At 41.7% G+C, this 20670-nt stretch overlaps 2 protein-coding genes across 2 annotated transcripts; one reads left to right on the top strand and one right to left on the bottom strand.

The window, feature by feature from the left end:
• Positions 1 to 1480: 1480 nt before the first annotated feature.
• ARF4 (ADP ribosylation factor 4) lies at positions 1481 to 11441 on the top strand. The gene is made up of 6 exons (XM_057373394.1): positions 1481 to 1768; positions 7688 to 7768; positions 8254 to 8363; positions 9492 to 9563; positions 10077 to 10202; positions 10481 to 11441. Exons 1-6 carry the CDS (start codon positions 1702 to 1704, stop codon positions 10565 to 10567), a joined length of 543 nt encoding a protein of 180 aa, XP_057229377.1. The 5' UTR covers positions 1481 to 1701; the 3' UTR covers positions 10568 to 11441.
• Positions 11442 to 16277: 4836 nt separating this feature from the next.
• Positions 16278 to 20636, bottom strand: PDE12 (phosphodiesterase 12). Its single transcript, XM_057373404.1, has 3 exons — positions 19367 to 20636; positions 18810 to 18888; positions 16278 to 18112 (listed from the first exon to the last, which is right to left on the bottom strand). Exons 1-3 carry the CDS (start codon positions 20603 to 20605, stop codon positions 17670 to 17672), a joined length of 1761 nt encoding a protein of 586 aa, XP_057229387.1. The 5' UTR covers positions 20606 to 20636; the 3' UTR covers positions 16278 to 17669.
• Between the last annotated feature and the right edge of the window lie 34 nt (positions 20637 to 20670).

Below are 20670 nucleotides of genomic sequence, written 5' to 3'. Positions count from 1 at the left end.
GCAAAGCTGTTCAGCTTGCAGAGACTGCCGCTTGATGAAACTGTACCCTTAAGCTGACCAGAAATGTGATGGAGTGGTTTTATAGCTTGATTATTCATCATGGTTGGAATAYGACAGAGCTGCAGCATCCTCAGCAATGCAAAGGGCGGGGCCGGGATTCTAAAGCCCATGTTCACTTCTAAAGCAATTGTTTGCTAGATTGTGCTCAAAGAATGGAARTAATGAAAGGTATCCATTAATGACACAGATACAGTAAGAACAGGCCAGCTTGGAGATAGTAACTATTCTCAAGTTCAGGGTAGCTTCATTTTCCTGGCAGAAAAAGAGAAATGCAAATACTCATTACTCTGAATAGAAGATAGGTAAGTATTGGAAACCTAGAACTGGACTCCTTAGATTACAGCTTCCTGATAGTTTTCATAGTTAATCAGAATCATATTGACATAATTATCTAGTTTGTGCTTAAGTTAAGGTGTGATCTATTTATTTTACAAAAACACAACTTTCCATCTTAATTTACACCAGATTATTTGTTCAGAAGATCATTTAAAACTAGAATAAGATTTTCAACATGACACCCAAGAGCAGCTGTCAGTGCCCCATCCTTGGAAGTGTCTAAGGTGGGGTTGGACAGGGCATTTTGTATGTACTCTAGTGAAAGGTGTCACCATCCATGGCAGGGGTGGAATGAGATGATCCAATGCTTCGAACCCAAACCCTGCTGTGGTTCTATGAAAAAAACAGCCTAAGTTGTCTCACTCAGTGGCCAACTGTTAGGATGTTTCAGGACTGTCTTACAAAGATCATTAACAAAGGTTTTCTTCAGTTGAGGATAAGTCAGTACCTTCGGCTCMTAGAATGATGATCCTGGCTTGGTTCAGGTTTATTCTCCTATTACTGCCCTGTGTTGGGTGCTCCCTCGCCCATAAGCCRTGGGCAGGGTGGGTGTGAGAACCTGGCCCTGCTGTGACTGGTCTGCCTAATAATAATTACTGTAGTGGATATGTATATAAGTAATAACAGTATTGTAATGAGAATATGTCACAGCGCTACCTTTTGTTGGTTTGTTTTGGTTTTTAGGATTCCGGGGGGTTTTGCTTTTGTTTTAATGACGTGTCTTTGTCGCTACGGGGGTGCAGCTGGAGGCTTTCTGAGGACTGGTTTTACCAATGTGTGGCTGCAGGCCGGGAGCAGAGGCTGTTCCCGTCCCGCTGCCCGGAGRCTGCGAGAGCCCGCAGCGTTACCGGAGCTGCCCCTTGTCCCCGCGGCCAGGGCGGGGCCCGCGCGCGCCCGGCATACCCCGCGCGACCCGGAAGCTGCGCGGGGCTGGCTGGTGCGCCCGCCTACATCCCCCGTCGTGCCCCGCGGCGGCGGCAAATGCGCGCGGGTCGCGGAGCGGCGCGGCGCCTGCCGGAAGCTGTAGTCCCCTCMCCGCCGGGGCCGTGTGGCTGAGGGCGGTGCCGCGGCCGGGGGATGTGGCGAGCGTGACGTGATCGTGTCCGCGTTGGAGCCGGGGCGGCCACGGCGAGCGTGACGTGGCAGAGACCGAGCGAGGTCCTCGGTCACAGAGCACCCGCCGCCGCCGCCGGGCTCCCCTCGCGCGCGGAGGGATCCGTGCGCACACACCGGCCGGGCCGCGCTCCCTCCCGCCCTCTTTCCCACAGCGCTCCCCCGCCGCCGCCCAGCGCCGCCGGAGCCGCCATGGGCCTCACCATCTCTTCGCTCTTCTCGCGCCTCTTTGGCAAGAAGCAGATGCGCATCCTCATGGGTGAGGGGCACCGCGGAGCCTGGCCCGACCGGGGCCGCACAGCCGAGTCTCGCCGGGCGGGGGAGGGGAGGCCGCGGGACGGGCCGCCGGTCACGGCGGAGGGAATCGCCCCGTCCCGGGGTGCAGGGCGCGGACACCGCGCTGTGCCCGTCCCGTGGGCTGGGGGGGGCATTGGGAGAGCAGCGGGGAGGCCACGGGGTGCGGATCGCGCTGTATTTGCCCTTCCTTTTCTCCCGCCGTGTTCCCGTTCCCCTCCCTGCCTCGCCCGCCGGTCCCGGCGAGGCCGAGCCTSGCTCCCGCACCTGCGCCGGGCCGCGCGCGAACAAAGATGGAATTGCGGCCGGGTAGCGCTGCGTGTCCCCGGGCGAGGGGCCGAGCGAGCCCCGCGCCCCGGCCGTGCCCTCCTGGCCCCGGCACTGCGGCTCCGCCAGCAGGATGTGACAAAGCCTGGTGTGTGCAACCAGGGGCAGAAGAACTGCCGTATAATGGCCGATTTTCGACAGCTGTAGGGAGCTCTAGTGTCTGTATCCTGACTCTTGTGAAAGGGCGTTTCGGTACAGCATCTGCGGGCATTAATTCTGTGCCTCGTGTACAAACCCGTAAAACCTTCTAGGTTGCTCTTGCAGTGCTTGCTTAGTTTTACTGTCAACCCATAATTATTTATTTTGAGTATCCATTTATTTTGGAGTTATCTGTTCTTTTGACACGGACTGTGTAGGAGTTGGAACCAGTGGCTCTTGAAGATTCTCACTTTCAGATTATAGTTCAAAAGGTCAAAGCCAGCACATACTGCATTGGTATTTCCTCCTCCGCTTTGAGTTCTTCCCTGCCTTCTTCCACCCACCCACCCACCCACCCCTGCAAGCTTTATGTACAAACAGTTCTTAGCCCCTAAATTTTTCTCAAATTCTGTTACCAAAGAGAATGGAATTTGGTTCATGGCCATTAACTAAAGTAGCTTGTCCTAAGGAACTGTATAAAGTGCTCATTTCAATATAACCAGCAATGGGAGTGGGTTCTAACTGTGAAACTTCCTGTCACACACCCATCCCTAATGCTGCCTGGATATGCACAGCAGACACAGGAGTGCAGCTTGTTAAAAATACAATATTTCAGGTTCTCCAAATATTTTGTGACRAAGTTCATTATTCCATACCCAGTAATTTTTGTTGTATGTGTTTGAAATTAAAGACTCTCATCCATTTCAAAATAATCCAAGTAAATTTTAGTCTTTGAGACAACTTAGTATGTTGCTTTCAGGGAGGTGATTGCATTGTCTCTGTAACAGCCGGACTCTTCATAAGGCTCTTAATGAATGAAGTCAAGTCTTTGAGTGAGCTTGACTGTAGGATGCAGGATGAGGCAATGTCTGTGGTATTTGTAGTTTTGTTACTTTCTGCAAAGTACTGAAAACAGGAAAGTGATGTTATACAGTCAAAACCACTTGTAAGGCCCTTCATTGGTAGGAAATCAGATCGAATTTAGGTTAGAGATGGCTTTGGAAAGTGCATTTTCTAGTAGTTAGTTCAAATGAATTTATTTTTTTATTTGTTAAAAATGTTAATTTTACTTATATTAAAAGGCAGGGCTAGATCAGGGCATAGGACAGCACATTTGTTAGGTAGAATAGGAGAGTGAAATTTGGGGTATGTTGTGGTGAGATTGTGTCATAGGACATAAACTGGATGTTTAGAAGCAGGATCTTAAACTGGATATGACATAACCTGTGTATACCTGTAACATGAAAAAGAATCTCTTCATAGCATTCTACATCATATATCAGCACTTTGAGGAGGGATACATGAATGAATACTGGGACAGAATTAAAACTTTTCCTCAAKGTTGTAATCTTCAGTGTATGGTTTGAAAATGGGCTGTATAAGGCCAGGCATTTGAGTTTCCATATGTARTACACCAATTAAGAAATAACTTCATGCGTTAAAGTACTTAAGGGAAAAATATTATGTGAGTTGATAATGAACAGATCATTAATTTATAATTCTAACTTCCTTTTCACAGCTTTCTTCTGTTTCTGCAGAATTGAAGATAAATTAGAATTAATTTAGCTCCTAAAACAGACTTTGTGTTACTTGAGTTCTGCAGCATTTTAATATTTCTCATCAGAGACATTACCAACAGCACTCACTTATCTTTTATGTTCTCAAACTACATTTTCATGTTACACTTATGATAAGAGATGGACATTTAATGTTATTCTGTTACTGAAACTTTGTTTTTAAAAAATGCATTTGTATAATTAAGTATTTTTCAAAAATATTAAGTTACTGTGTGGAAGAAATGCATGAAAAAAAGATTCACATGTTTTCTTTGTCAATAAGAATAACATGAGGGAAAAGAAAGAACTGTGGGATACATTTGAATGTCTAAMAGTCAGATAAGGTAACTGGGGCATTAAGAGTAGAAACACTGAGTTCTAACCCTACATGTACCTGTCTGTGAAACTCTTCACTCATGGTTTCTCGTCCTTTCTCGGAAAAAAAGATATTGATTCAGTGGGCACCTTTGAGTATCATAAWTTAGGTTCTATGACTTGTGCCAAATATTAACTAACATAGTAACTACTCAGGAGCATCAGATACAAAAGTAATTATTAAATACATTGGGTGGAAATGTCAGATTCTTTGGGAATTGTGTCACTGTACAGATCACAACAATTTAGCTGTTTTTTATTTGGGGAAGGGTGTTGTTTTATACAACTGTTGGTTTGCCTGATGTTTGCTTTCTATAGTATATATTCTTTTCTCTTTTTATGAAGTTCTGTGCTGTGGTAACAGGCAGCCTGATAGTCAGTCATCAGTGATCAAAGTAGGAAGTTGGTTAATGAAGAATATGATGTGGTCAGGGGTGATGTTCCCAGGTACAAGTGAATTAGGAGTTTGAGATTTAGCTGAAACACAACTGAAAGGGTGTGAATAAAATGCTCTTTAAGAGAAGTAAAGGGCTTAGAACCACAGTGATTTTGGCAGTACCTGAAAGCATTGTAGATTTTTTTTTTCAGCTAGAGGAAGAGGATGTTTGACTCAGTTTAAAGATAAATGGCTGCAAGTAAAGGTCTSTGCTTCCCATTTGTACTTTATTGTAATCTTGGTGCTTTGCAGTACAACTTCTGAATTTTATACCMTTCAAGTCTCTTACACCTTGGCTTTGACAATGGTCAGTCAGGCAGTAGAATCACTGAAAATGTWGAATGGGAAATTTACTTCAGAGATCTAAGATGTGAGTTTTAATCTTGGTGAAATTTATGACGTGGCAGTAGCTCATAGGTTTGCATTTAGTGTTCCAGTTCAAATGTAAATGTGTTTATTCTTGGATTACTAAAAGTAATTGTTACACTTCCTACCAGCTCAGAAGATTAAATGTGATTTAGGGCTCTGAAAYTTTTTAAGAGGGTGGTAAATTGCAAATTGTAGTAAGAAATATGAATGGAGGCTATGCTTTTCATGTCTTGCTTCTTTAGACTTCATAACATTTGCAGTTTGGCCAAAAGAGGCTGTTTTTGCAAGTAGGATCACAGGGATTTACATAAGGTCCTTCCCTCAGTTAAACTTCTGCCTCAAGTGTGACGTCAGAAGAAGAAAACACGTATCCATAACTCAGCCTGCCTCAGTGCAAAGTCCAACAGCTTAATCAAGAGTTATGGGTAAGAGTGGATTTAAGCAAAGTCTCTGGGCTTTRTGCGTGCATAGCACTGCGGCCTTCTACCAGCACCACTAAGGTGTTGGTGGGATGTGTCACAAGGGTAGAGTGGGTAACTGGGGAAATATTTTCTTAATTTATCAAGTAGTTTACAATTCTTGACTWGTTTCTAATTTCTTAACTCTTGAGTCATGTCTTCAAATGTGTCTCGATACTCTGTGTATGTACTTTGAAATGAGRTCAGCTTTCTTCTTTGTCTTTATCTGTCWTTAGTATAAACCTCAAATACACTCTTAACAGTTCGTGTAGACAATGGCATCTTTCTTACATTGTTAATTTTAACAGATCTTGTCAGTGCTTGTTGTATTGATAATGGAGTTTTTGTTTTTTTTTTTTTAATGGGGAGCAGTAACAGAAGAGGTTTGAGTAGTTCTACCTCTGATAGGTGTTTCACTAMATTATCTTATTATTTACTGGGAAAAAAACTCTGTCCTATCATGTATAGGTGTTATATGTTCTTACCAAGATCTAGGCACCCTACAAGGGCTTATTTGAGGTAGAGCTCTGTGAAAATAGTGTTGGGCTTCAAGCATGGTACCGTTAAAAACATTGGTTTTCACCATAGATTGAGTATTTTAGGGTTCTGAAGTTGGCTTAGAGGGTTTTGTAAGGCAACACTGACAGTTTTTTTCAGTGTGAAAAAAATTGTGGCATTTACAAATTTCATGACTTGAAAGTTCTSGTTTTACTTCTGCTGCACCATGACTTTTTTTGCTCATGCTTGTGTGGTGTTCTGAAAGAGACCAGCATTTAAACAGTAGCAAACTCCAAACTCTTAAATTTCATCTCGGGCATTTTGTGAGTCAAGGAGCCTTGGTTTTGATTGTAGATTTCCACCCCACCYCCTTTTCTTTCATGCTTTCATGACATTAAGAATTAGAACAACTTTTTTTTTTTTAACATGCAATGACATTACTAAAGAAACTGCATTGGTATGTTTAATCCTGTGCACACTATTAGAATATAGGACTATTATAGATAGGTTTTTTAAATCAGTTTGCTGCAACAGCAGTTTGTGTCTTGAGAAAGAGGAGKTTTTTTTCAAGAGTTTGGTTTCATTCTGAATAAGTAGGTAATTTTGAATTCCATTTTTTTGCAATGCTAAGGAAACAGTTGTATTATTAATTGGCAAGTCACCAAACCACTTAGAACTTAATATATTGCAGTTGCAGAGTAGAGAACACTTTAGAATGTATATTATCCATATCAAATGAGGATAGCGTTTGGTTTCTTGCAAAAGTATTAATTCTTTTGATGGGGGTACTTTTGTTTGGGAAAAATGTTTTTGACTGATTTCAGTTTCATAAATAGACATTTTGTGCCGTGGTGTTTAGTACCTGCTGTTTATGGAGGTGCTTGTGTGCTAGGTATTGGGTTGTAATTTAGAGAATTCTATTTTGAGTTACATTTATGTGTTCTAAAATGTGTAATAATAAGCAGTTTCACAAGTGGTTTTAGCAAAATGCAGTATATACTTGCAGTGTTGSTGATATGTCTTAAAAATGTCTTTCAGGTTTCATTTTATTTTATTTCTTAAGAATCACATATTTACCACATAGCTTACATTGAAAACAGCAAGCTTAAGTTTTGTTTTAGAAGCAGAAGAGCAAATTTAAGTGCAGAAGGTCCTCTGTAAAGACCAACAGTGGAGACTCCTAATGGAAGCATCCTAGTGGATCTCAACGTGTAGAAGTGATATCCTGAAGAAGGATATCCCTTGGAGTATATGTGGAGGGATGATGAGAGATTCCTGATGTATGTGGTTTTGTCAGTGCTAAAGAAATGTTTTAGCAAAGGGAGGAGAGACTGGGATGAGAGCACAGAAGTRTCTTTCATGGATAATGCCAGCTTCAGCTGGCCCATGTGCCTGTGAAGCTGAGCTTTGCAGAAAGTTGAGTGAGGCCTTTCTGAGCTTAGTGAAGTAACAAATGTGTGATCAGTTAGAAACTGTGTACTGCTTGCAGATTGTTGCTAGGCTTTTAAAATCTTCCTGATTTTACAGAGAAGAAACACAGAAGAAACTTTCAAAGTGAGTGATAAAGCTGAATTAACACAAACACTAAGGAAGATTGCTAGTATCAGCAGTGTTTAAAGAGTTATTYTCAGAAACCACCCCCTCGCCCCCAGTACTCAGCATGTAAAATGGCCTGTTTTTAAATTAGTGGGTTTGTGAACTAAATCAATTTTTCTCTTTCCTTCTAGTTGGTTTGGATGCTGCTGGTAAGACAACCATTCTTTATAAACTGAAACTAGGAGAAATTGTCACCACAATTCCCACTATTGGTAAGATCACCAGTTCTTTTATCTTTATTCTTGTTATTCTAAACCTGACRGGCCTCTCAAGGGTGAAAGAATTTGCTGTTTTTGCCGTTAGAATAAGAATCAAGACAAACATGAACTGTCTGGTGCTGCCATAACATAACTGTGTCAGGCCAAAGATATATCCAGACCAGAATCCTGTGTCTGACAGTGGCCAGTAGCAGCTGCTCAGGATAGGAATCAGATCAGTAGCACTACTTCCCCCAAACATCATGAGCTCACGGTTCGTGGCTGAAAGATTTGCTGAGCCATTTGGACTTGGATTGAAGTAATTCATGTTTTTTCCCCCTTCAGTCAGTTTTCTTCTTGATCCACCAGTTCAGTATTGATAAGCCATTTTACACATATTCCTAAGCGTAGCTTAGGAAGTATCTGTCTTTGACATGGTTAGAATTATGTTTTAACACTAGAATTAACTATTTCTAATTACTAAACTCCTTCATTTTTAGGTTTTAATGTGGAGACGGTAGAATATAAAAACATTTGTTTCACAGTTTGGGATGTTGGTGGTCAAGATAAAATTAGACCTCTTTGGAGGCATTATTTCCAAAACACGCAGGTAAGAGTTCTCAAATGGCAATAGTTAAAGACCTGTTTTACAAAGCCTCACTGTGTTTTCTAGAGTATATATGGAAAATTGTTTTTTTTCTTTCAGAAGGGCTCTGCACTACTTCCTGCAACTTCTGAGGGTACCCAGRTTTTGTTCTAGTTGAAACTAGTTTGTTACCTTGAAGGCTTCAAGCCTAGTTGTGAGTGTAGCCTCTCAAGGATCAAGTCCTTTAGGACATTACCAGTGTTCTGTAATGTGCCAGAGCAAGTGGTTTATTGTAAGGAACTCTTCAAATATACAGCTTTTACTATGCTAAATCAGTGTTTTTAGTAAGGTGCTAAAAGTGTCTAAAATATGGTAAAAGATTTTATCAGTTGATTAAAATGTCAGCTTCACACTGATGTGACTGCAGTCAGTTTTTGTGACATAAATGTGATACTTTTGGTTCACAAGTTGTGAGGTAAGTTGCTTATTAATGTAAGAAAACTTTTGGAGTGGGCTTTTTTGGGAGKTTTTTTGTGTTGAATATAGAATTGTTTCCATGATACTTGTGTGCAGCATGATGCATATGATTCGTGCAGAAAAATGGATCTGGATTGACAAAAGGGAACTTGCACCATRCTGTTGTGAATAGAGTAATACTTAATTTCAGTTTCTTATTACTGTCCTGTTACTGAAAACTTTCAAAAGGTACTTCYTGAGGAGAATGATAAAAGTGAGATTTTCAGACTGAAAGGTTAAGAGTAAATTGTATGAGAAGGACATATGAGTAACAGAGATGCCATTAGAAACACTGTTTGCTACAAACTTTTTTAAAAAAWTTCGGGCATTACTTTAAGGGCTTTTTCAGTGAAACATGAGATGGTGAAGCACTTGTGATTTTCAGGATAATGTGTGAAAGGGGAGGAGGAAGAGCTAGTTTATGTAGTTGTGGTGCATTTTTTTTCCTAGCTTTATTTAGAAGTCAAGACTTAGTTGTTCAGACACACATCAGGCATTGATTAAACAGAAATATCTGTTAAATTTGTCCCCTTTCTTAGGTAAGCAATCACAATATTCAATAGTAGTATTTTGATGTTTTTAAAATAGTGCTACACATTTACATTGTTTTTTTCAAATTTGCTTAATTTTCTACAGGGCCTCATTTTTGTGGTAGACAGCAATGACAGAGAGAGAATCCAGGAAGCAGCAGAAGAGCTGCAGAAAATGGTAAATACCAATGTCTTCTGAAGTATCTTTGTTCARTTGATTCTGTCATGGTTTTAGTTGGTTGTCACCTTCCCTAAGAGATTTAGGATTTTAAAGTTTTAGGGAGTTTGTACAATGCATATTGTATTCGCCTGGTAATTCTGGTCACATGGTACACCAAGTTGTAATTTCAACTCTGTAGAGAGCTAATAATGTGTCAGAACCTTTCATTCATGAAACCTTGATAGAAATGCAGCAGAAAAAATGAATTTTGGAAAAACAAATYGGTGCTGGAGAATATTTCCTCAGCATGGTGCCCATAAATTTAAACTTTCTAAAGGGATTGTCTTTTTAATTGCAGGAGATCTGTTGTATACTAATTAAATTTCTCTCAATACTTATTAGTGACTTCAGGAGCAAGAATGAAATTGCTTACAGTCCTTAAATCAGTATTTAGATTTTTTTTAGTGGTTGTTGAAGTAACTGAGTTACTTAACTGATGTCATTTAATAACATGCCTGTCTCTTCTGTTAGCTTCAGGAGGATGAGCTGCGAGACGCAGTGCTGCTTCTGTTTGCAAACAAACAGGATCTGCCAAATGCCATGGCAATCAGTGAAATGACAGATAAACTAGGTCTTCAGTCTCTGCGTAACAGAACTGTAAGTGCTAAACCTTCTGATTGCTGAATTCTTTTCTCCCTCTATTATATATCATAAACATGATTTTTTTCTGAAGGAAAGGGAAATTGTCACCTCTTTCCGCAGAAAAATGCACATACCTGCTATTAAAGTTTATAATGCATAATTTAGGTCCTTGTTCAAAATAAGGGTTTAGAAATATAATCCAGTGTTTACAGCTAAASAGTGTCACATACTGTCTTAACTTAACTTGCATTTTGTCAGTGTTTAAATTTAATTTTTGTGTTCTGCATTAACAGTGGTATGTCCAGGCTACCTGTGCTACACAAGGAACTGGTCTGTATGAGGGACTTGACTGGCTGTCAAATGAACTCTCAAAACGCTAATTCCAACTGGATGACTCTTTCACCAGGGACATGTTTGATATAAGTGGTCTAGGCTTGTTACAACAAAATTAGTTTGCATCTTGGTTATTACAGTATCTGGAACTGATATTTGGGCAGGATATTACAGCGTTTCAACTTATTTTGTTGCCAATTATTGTTTACCGAGCTACATGTTGCAAAGGTAGCAATATGCTTGGGTAAAAAATCTCCTTAACTTGGAAAAAGTGTATCTTCTGATTTTATTCCCCTCGTTAGCCTAAATGCCTGAATATAGTTATTGTGACATCTTTAAGATCTGTTTTGAATACTCTTTGAGCCCCAATAAATTAATGTTTTAATTTTTTTTCTCCCTGCTACTCTTAGTTTACTGAAGCCCTGTTTCATTCCTCAGACAGTCTGCTGATTTAAAAATGTAGCATTCCGTATGTATTTATTTCTCTCCCTTGCCAAAAAGATTTCCTAATACTGCTTGTTCCAAGCCAAGGAAATGCTCTAAAACACTATACAAATCTACTGCACTGAGGAACATTTTATTAGTCCTTGGGTTCTGTCAGCCCAACTTGCCTTTGTGTGAATTGGATTTGATGGGTAGAATAGTTCTGTGCTGGTTGCGAAGAGCTCATGTTGAGGTTGTTTTTAATATTCAGCAGATTGTCTTCCTTTATATTGTATCTTTTTTTTTTTTTATGTTGCATGTTGCTTTTTGGTATCAGCCTGACTATTTTTGCCCAGTGTATAATAGTTCTGCTGAAGTTTTACTGTTTGTTGGTGAACATATCTTCATAAGGAAATTTTGGAAAATTCATCAAACTCAATGGATTAGTTTCTTCATAACCCACTTGGAATTATTCCTAATAAAATGATAAAATGTATAGTTCTGTGTATGCTCTTCTTGATTCCTGAAATAGTTGAATGCAAATGATCACTTATTCTTTTTCCATTTACTGAGCTTTCCTAGTGCTTGAATATGAACATCAGTCTCAGATTTTCACTTGTTTGGAGCTGAGTAGAGCAGGACATGGAAGGGAGGCAACCAAGTTGTATACAGTGCAGTAGTGTAGCTGTCATCGGGGCTTACATAATTCTGTAATGTCTTTTGAAGTTGTAAATCTAAAATTCCTTTCAAGATGTCCAGATATGAAAATACTAACAGTTAAAGAATTGTAATAAAACAAATACGAACTGCCTGAAAAGCATGCATGTCTGTTTCATAGTCGTATCTACGTGTCAAAACCAASATGGGTTCCAGCAGGAGTCACACATTGTGTTGGTGGCTAGCTGGGAAGGTAMCTTGAGTGCTTTTACAGGGATGTAGCAAATATTATAATAGTGCTGGTAATCGCCCCCAAAATTCATCTCTATACAACTGCTACTGACCTCATATTTCTGTCCCTTACACCTCTGTAGTTCAGAAGACATAAATTAATATGTGTTTTGAGGCAGCTACTAATGGGTGGTATAAAATTTGTTTTTCTGTTGCCCATCTGCGGTACCGAAGCAAATACTGCTCAACCCTCCAAATAAAATGTGCTGTTCTATTGACTGGMTGTCTTTAGGAGCCCAAAGTATGTTTCTGTTGTGGTTTCAGGCTAAGTGCTTCTCATTTTACATCCAGGTTGGGTTACCCCTGCAAGAAGAACTCYCAGTGACAAGACCTGGTAAACTCAAGCTAGTTTTGGTTCAGAATATCTTCCTGGGCAGCTTTGCTCTAAGTGAAGTTTAAGTTCCTAGAAGGTGCTGTTACTGGGAACACAGCTAAGCAGGGTACATTCCAGAGTGTTTCAATATGGTCCTTAAATGTCTMCAATGTGTAATAGAAACCCAGGAGACAGTGTAAGGTGAGAAGGGTTTTGCCTGCACCTTTAATGAATTGTTGATTACTTATTAACTGAAGCTGATATACCCATGCATTTGATCAGTAGCTGTTAAAGTGTGTATTTCTAGCAATGCAGTTCCTTGAATTAAACGTTAAAAGGTTCACCTTGTTCAGAAGACACAGCTTGTCCCTAAAATGAGTTGGTATTTGTGGTCCCAGTAGGTTAAAATGAAACAATGCTTGTTACAAAGTTCAGAGGTAGACTTTAAATGAATCAMTATACTTAAAAATAATTAGGTCTATTACCACGAAGAAAACATTCTGCTKGGTAGAGATTTAATTCTTAAAATGAGTAAGTGTTCATGTTTAGGTGAGCTTTGTTGAGCCTCTATGCTGTTGTGTTGCAGCATGTGTATAAGAAGTTAATATTTCAGAGTCACTGTGTGGGTTTTTGTATCAGTAGGTGTAATTCTTCTATAAAATGAGTAATTTCTCCAAGTCAGAAAGCAGTGAAGATTTTGAATCTCATTCATGATTGATGGAGTCTGCATGAGGGTTAAGGCTACAGCTTGCAGTGAAATGCAGTAAGACAAAGTCAATTTTGTGTATCAGTAACAATGTACAGTACAGCTCCGCTCACCAGAGGGAGATGAAATTCCCATGAAGATCAAATTTTGTCATGTCTGTTTAAGAGTATGGGTACTAACATGGTTTATCATTTMCCTATCAGAAGTCAAATACCTGAACTGAGCTGCTCTCTCAAAAGTTCAGTCTGAAACTGCTAAGTATGTGTTCCTCTTTCATTGTAATGACAGGAAATCCTGAGTTTCAGTAGCTGAAATTGCTCTTTGTATACATCAACTTCTATATTCAAACAATGGGTAAGTTGTACTTCACGGGGGAGTTAGTTGAGTAATATTTGTATACAGGAGGCTGTATTTCAGTGTGTCAGATGGCCAGCTTTACCATAAACAGCAGAATAGTGAAGAACGAGTACAATAYTAAGTACATGCATTATTTTCACTTTTTTCATTGATTACAGGAAAGGCCCARCTTGTGTAAAACATTGATTTGGGTTTTGTCAGTAATGAAAATTCAGAATCCACTTAGTAGTCCCTTGTTAGTCTAAGAAATCTTTCTATAAAGGTCTGGACAAAGGCAGTTTGAGTGTAATATGATGAAACTTYGCACATCACCCTGTCCAAATATGTCTTTTCTACCCTTGTCAAGAGTGGGGACTTAAAAATTCYATTCCATATGCTGCTTTTGGATTTRYGAGTAAAGCTGAGCTGCCAAAACTGATATGTTTAAGGCGTTTCCTCTTACTGGGTRGGAGCCGGAAGATTTGGAACAATTTTCTTTTTATGCCAAGAATATGAGAAACCACTACACAATTAATTTGAGGTGTTGAAAGATCTGATGCCTTAGCACACTGGGTGTTATTCCCCTTGGTTTCTTCATACCATTTTCCCCTTCCCTTTTCTTCCTTCTTCTCTCAATCATATTTGGCATCATTGCTTGCTTTATCATGATACAAAGAGGCAAAGAAAATTCTACCCCATTTTTTGTTGTGAAGGGCACGGAGCATTCCAGTTTCTGGATGAGGAACAAATACAGGGGAGTTTAGGTTTATGAGATAAAATTGACAAAAATTGAGTGGGACTTCTACAAATGTGGGTTCTGGATGTGATTTAGAGAGGAAGAATTAATTGCTGGGCAAGGTCCAGATGTGTAGGGGGAGCCAAGATGGGAGTTAAAATCACCGTATGTGCAGTAGGAAGCACCATGTTACCTAACCCAGATGTAAATACGGCTTGGGAGCATGGGGGTTCTGGATCAAAAGTGTACTTAAGGGTTGTTTTTCACCCCAAAAAACTCAAGGATTTTTGAATTGTGCTTTTCCTAATCTAGACCCATGCTGACAGGTTCCTGACATGTTTCTGCTATTGGCAGTCAGCCTCTKCTGCTGCATTTTCATAATTAACTGGAGGATACTGTGTCGGGAGATTCCCCAGCATCAGYTCACGGGGCTGAATTTCCTCCTAAACATAGTAAAGGATTATTTGCTACGTGCAAGGGCCTTTTCCAGTGCCCTGTTTGTCCTCACAACTTGCTTCCTGCAGATTCCRGCTTCCCTGTGCGCTCCCTCTCGCGGGTCAGGGGGACAGAGGCAGCAGCCCAAGTGCCAGCACAGTGAGCAGGACTTGGGAGACAGCGCACCAGGCAAGTCTGTTCTCTGAGCAGCTCCATCTTCTGGTTCCAGGAAAAAGTCACAGATCTTTAATGTTTTGGCTTCGGAAAAGACTAAGCAACCCAGTTGTAAAGATAGGTATTTTAAAATGAGGAAAATAATGTTCTTTCAAGTTATAAGGGGTGCTCAGCTAGTCTATGTATGTAATATAATCTCACTTCCAAACTTCAGAGTTGCAATTTTATGGTACCAAATGACTGAGACTTTCCCTTGCCAGCCTACAAGCCTGCATTACTGAATGGASTTTGTAACTTTTCCCTTCAATTTTTTTCAGAGCTGGCAATTTGTATGCCTCTGTTTCTGACTCAGCTGCAATGCAGTAATTTTCAGTGTTTTCCCTGGTATTGATACTGGATTTTTTTCTTTCAATTAATTTTTTTTGCCTTTTAAGGTATCATATGCTTGCAAGTGGTAAATCTTCATGTCTAAGTTTTCCCTCATTTACTAAATTAGTAGAATTGTTTACCCAGATGAGGGGTTTACAGCCTCCATTCTGTTTGTAAGATTTTCTCCTCACTCCTGTGTCTTGGAAGTTTAGTTATGAATCATGGRTATTTTTATTATCAACTTTGTGGCCTAAAAGAATACAGACCTTTGTTGTACCTCAACTCATATGCAAGACTGAATTACACTTTGTTTTTTAATTAGGCTTATAAAAGAACAGTAAGTGATCAAAGACTGCACCCAATTTAGGGTCCARTTTTTCAAGGAGAATCCATCACTGGTGCAGTGATCCAACATCCTTCRTTGCCACTTTCATTGCTACATTCCATTTTGCTTCCCTTTTGTATCCAAAGGTATTTAGGGTACCATTTGGCTTAACTAAAGTACTGATTTAACATAACCAGAAATCTGAGGGTTTACAAATAAGCCTGGCAAAGCTGTAGGAATAAATGGGCACCTTTCACTGAGGTCTTGTGTTAYGTTTTGGGGATCTGCTGAAGCAGGGTACGGTCTTGCTTCAAGCTTTTATCACCTCTTTCCATCTCCAAGCCTCTATTTTGTTCTTTGGGCAYAAATGGCTTTAAGGTAAGCTCAGGACATAAAGATGCACTAAAATGGCAATATAAGTAAGAGAAYTGAAGGCCCCATATTTTTAACAGAACCATGTCCCTGTTTTAGTTTGGTGTGRCATGACCAGGAACAAGGAGACAATTCACAAGGGGTAGAGCAAAATCAGATGAGAGTTTGGCATAAGAGGAAGAGGGAAGGTTAACTGCTTATATTGCTGAAAAGAAGMTACTTGCAGAGAACATTTACATGACCTCTTTAGCAACACAGGCTCCTGCATGTTTAGAGTATGGAATTTGTCCATTTCCCTTTATCTGACTGCAGAGTTGGTAATGAAATACTGGACAGTTCACGAAGATTTGTCTTCTCACATCATGCTATTAGAGACACATTYGGAGAGTTAGGGGCATGCATTTTTTTAGCCTTGTATGATCTCAGGAAGTAAACCTGCCTTGGTGGCTTTGCTAGTTCTGTTATCAGCATCATGTTAGATGCTTAGGCACTACTGTAGCTAAGAACAGTAGTAATTTTATTGGAAATAACATAGGTAAGAGCTGATATTTACAAGCTTATGCAAAGCACTTCACAGCATATCAAGTACTATGACAAGAATCAGCAACCCTCAGAAATACCTGAGGGTAATTAGCTTAAAAGTGACTGCCCGGATTAAGCAGTGTTTAAGCAGTTGAGTGAATCTCACAATCTCACTTACCACTACAATGCACCAGAATGCAGGAGAGGTGAGCAGGTGTGCAAGTAGAGAGTACAGAGGTTTTATCAACCCAGGCAGACTTGTTTTTTCATTAAAGACACCAGTAACTAGAAAAAGAAACCCAAACAACTGACAACAGTAAGAGACGATTGATAAAGGGAGTTTTATTACGTGAAAGAGGAAGATCTGGTGAATGGTTTCCAAATGCTCTTTGTTTCCTATGGACTAATGATGCAGGGCAAGAAGCTCSTTAAATGAATTCAACCCCCTCCAACACATTCAGTGAAGGCATGGATAAAATATACTTYCCCACATCCTACAAAATAGGGAAAACTAGGCTATTTCTAGAAAAGAAAAAATGCACATAAAAACACTTCAAATTTAGGTTTTCTTATATTCAAGAGAGGAACAAAATACAACCATTGTGATAAAGGTTTGCAAGTCACTTTTGTTTCTTTGTAAAGATTTAGGCACAGATAGCTAATGCAGATTCTGTATCTTTTCCCACCTGAAAACAGATGATATTAATAAAAATGCTCCCTCCCATCAAAGCTGGTTGTCCTAAACTCGTGTTTCTTTTATTGCAAATGACTCAAACCAGTTCAAAGTAGAYGCTATCTCTTCATTTATCCCATTTCACCAGGTGTTAATATTATCCTCATTACCCGCCCTCATTAGTTATGCGGGCAGATAAATTATTTCCACATCAATTATAGCCTTGAATTTAACATGGTTGATTATTGACAGAAAGTCTATTCACTGGTAATTAAGAACCTCTTTTCAGAAGTTGGTAGGTACAAGTGCRTTGTCCATACAACTTAATAAAAAAGTTGGGCCATAGTAATGGTAAGTGAACAAGACAATTTTTGAACTTAAATTACCATGACATTAATTACAGCAAAGTTGAGTATACKAAATCCATCTGTGTTTGGGTACTGTGTTTGGTTCTAAGTTAAGCAGGGTTCAATTTGTATGCTGTCTTACAAATCAGATTATATTCATATWTTTTAATAAAGTAATTCTTATTCATTTAAAAACAGCACTATAAAGGTATATGATAATCAAATTTTCAAAACCCTGTCTTAAGTATATTTTTTCCCATTAGTATATAAAAAAGGGGGAAATTGTCATGCAAATATTCTGAACAGTGTCATAATATTCAGTAGAGCCATTAAACACATGAACTCTTCATTAAATGTTTTGGCTTTCCTTTTAGGAGCATACAAGTCAAGGTCTAACATCAGTCCCCCAGCAGTTCATTAAATTAAATTTCTTGTTTGAAAACCTCCAAAAGCACCATGCCAGAGCTGCTCTATTTCCACTTCAAGTCACATATTAGCGCTATATGATCAGAAGGATGTGAAACACTTGGCAAAGCCTGATGGGTTGTTATTTCTTCATGACTTGGCAATGGAATGACTTGTTCAACCTCGAGAGCATTTTTGTCAATGAAAATGTAGTCCAGACATCCATGAAACCCCCCAACATAGTTTGTATAAGCAGGTTCTCCACAAGCACTTAGCAGTTTGAAAGGGTGGCTTAGAGACATACTGCACCTTTCCTCCTCCCCATTTGAGACCCAGTCTTCATGATCTTCAGCAATGCCACCACTGCTGATAAAACTGTAAGTTCCTGAYGAGGGTGTGCTATTAAAATCTCCACAGAATATGACTGGGATACCGGGATACAAGTCACATGCTACGTGCTTGATGTGAGACATGGCAACAGCAATTTGGATCAGACGGATGTTCCCACCTAAAGATAYAAATAAGTATTATTTCAAATACTGCAGAACAGCACTGGAGGTGCTCATTGGGCTGCTCATTGAAGCATATATAGCTCTGAAATAGTAATCTTACATTTTAGAATAGTTTTCATGAACTAAGAAGCCTTTAAGGTTTGTGACTATGAAAGTTTTGAGAGGCAGTGTTTTAATTTAAACTCGCACATGCAAGAACRCTGAAGCTTTAACACCCATAGTACAGCAGCTTTCCACTTCATGACAAACCATCCTAATAATATTCCCAAAAAGGCACAGAACCAGAATAAAACTAATTGAGAAGAGAAGAATCTCTTCTAACAGCTTCTGTAGCCCAATCTGGTTGCCCTCCTGGCAGTACCCCAAGAAAGCTGCATGTTTGACAGGCCTGAGAAACCATGAGCACACACAAAGSTCCATTATGGTCTGCTTTTTGGGTGAATTGTGTGTAATGTGACTTGCCTTACTTTCAGCTGGATTCTATTGAATCCCAGGCAAGCTAGAAAAATAAGTATATAAACAGACCTAGGAGTTTGGCTTGATTTCATCTAAATAAGAAGTAAGGCAGGAAACCCTCAGTTCCAGAAGGAAAGGCTATAGCTACAAAAGAATGGTGGGAAATCTATTCTCCCAGGGAAAAGCAAAACCTTTACAAACCAAGYTATCCTGCATGCAGGAATGTGCCAAAATTACCTTTGGGGTGCCAGTATAGGTGGGTATTTGCTACACAAAGCTTCCTGGAAGGGTCCTTTGTACACTGAAGAACCGAAACCTTTAAGAGAAAAAGCAGTCTTTGTTAAGTCTTAAACAGACAGGCTGCATATTTTAAAATGCAATAATCAGCTTATGCCTTTATGGCAATCCAATTCGAAGAATCTTATGCTTGTAACAAACTCAGTTTAAGAGCTGTAGTTTTCATTAATCTTCTATATAATGGTATCAGCCAAAATATTATCACTACATCCAGGTATTTGACAAACATTTTTTACCAAATTTTTGTAATTCCATATATCCAGTTCACTAAGGCCTCAATGTTTTGTTCTTGTTCCTAAGTTGATTGATCTTCTGCTCTATCCATAACCTCAGCTAGCAGAGAACATAGTTCCATGTTTCAAATTGTTGATCCCTCACCGCCCTTCTGCTTTGTGAGGCTCAACGAAGCTGACCYGGCTGCACCTGACTGGAGACAGTGGGAGGAGGAGAAAATGGAAAAAAAGGGGAAAGAGAAGAAGACATGTCAAAGSTGGTACCTGCAGCACAGATGACCTCTGCAGTACTTTCTCCTGCACCAGGGGGTATTTGGCCAGCTGATCACACAGCTCCTTGTGCAGAGGCTCCGAGACCAGAGCTTCACTGAAAGCGATGTCGTGCTGGCTGAGGAGGCTGAACTTGTCCCTGCGATAGAAAGTGGCCAGGCCCTCGTGCTGCTTCTCCTTAATCCTGAACACCCCTTCCAGTCCAAAGGCATCTAGGGCCGGGGCCAAGCTGTCCACGAAGACAGATTTATCCACCTCTTGCAAGCAGATGAGGTCGGCGCTGTAGCCCRCCAGCTCCTTCTTGAGCAGGTTCTGGCGGTAGTCGATCTCCAGGGCGTAGGGAGCGCAGTAGGGGTAAAGCACGGTACGGGAGAACTCCGTCTGCGCGTAGGTGTCGGCCAGGATGTTGTAGGAGACGGTGCGGACGGAGCCGTGTCCGCAAACCTTCTTGGTGTAGAGGTGCCGGGCGTCGAAGGTGCAGGCGCCGGGCCCGGCCTCCACGGGGCCGCTGCTCTCCACCTCGAGAGCGGGCCCGTAGCGCTGCTCGCYGTCCCCGGGCGTGCAGCGCAGCTTCAGCCGCAGCCCCACCAGCGCGTTCGACGGCGTGAACACGCGCTCGGCCGCCGCCGTCTCCACCCAGGCCTCCCCCGCCTCGTCCCCGSCGGCCGCGGGGCGCTGCTCGCGGAACCAGCGGAACAGGCAGTGCTGCGGCGCGGCGAACTCGGCGCTCACCTTGGGGCACACTGGGAAGCCGGCGAGGAGCGAGCGCGGCAGGCGGAGCTCGGTGAGCGCGGGCGGGTTGCGCTCCACGCGGTACTGCGCGTCCCCGATGTGCAGCACGGCGCCGTCCTGCCAGGCGGCCGCGTTCGGCACCTCCTCCGCCACCGCCGCGCCGTCGCGGGAGAACAGCCGCACGGCCGGCACCGCCGCCTCGCCCTCCGCGCCGCCCTCCGCCCGCGCCTTCTTGCTCTTCTTGCCCGCCTTGCCGTGGCTCTTGGCGGCGTTGGTGGCGATGCGCGCCAGCGCCCGCCCCAGCGGCTCCCCCTGGTCGCGCTGCATGTGCCGAGCGCTGCCGTCGGGCAGCACGAACCGCAGGCTTAGCTTGGGCTCGGACGGCACGCAGCGCACCACGGCGCGCTCCATGGCGGCGGGCGGGCGGCCGCCACCGCCGGGCGGGAGTGCGGCGGGGGAGCCGCGGAGGCTCCGGAGGGCGGAGCGGAGCCGGCGCCACATGGACCCGGCGGCGCTGCGGCTTCCGCGGGGCGCGGCCGGAACCGCCGGGCGGGGCGGGGCTGTGC

This window comes from Malurus melanocephalus, unplaced genomic scaffold (genome assembly GCF_030028575.1).
Source record: "Malurus melanocephalus ecotype Western Australia unplaced genomic scaffold, MMel_1.1 scaffold_196, whole genome shotgun sequence".
Taxonomy (NCBI): domain Eukaryota; kingdom Metazoa; phylum Chordata; class Aves; order Passeriformes; family Maluridae; genus Malurus; species Malurus melanocephalus.
The sequence above is the reverse complement of the archived record's forward strand: the minus strand, read 5'-3'. Positions and strand labels throughout refer to the sequence as shown.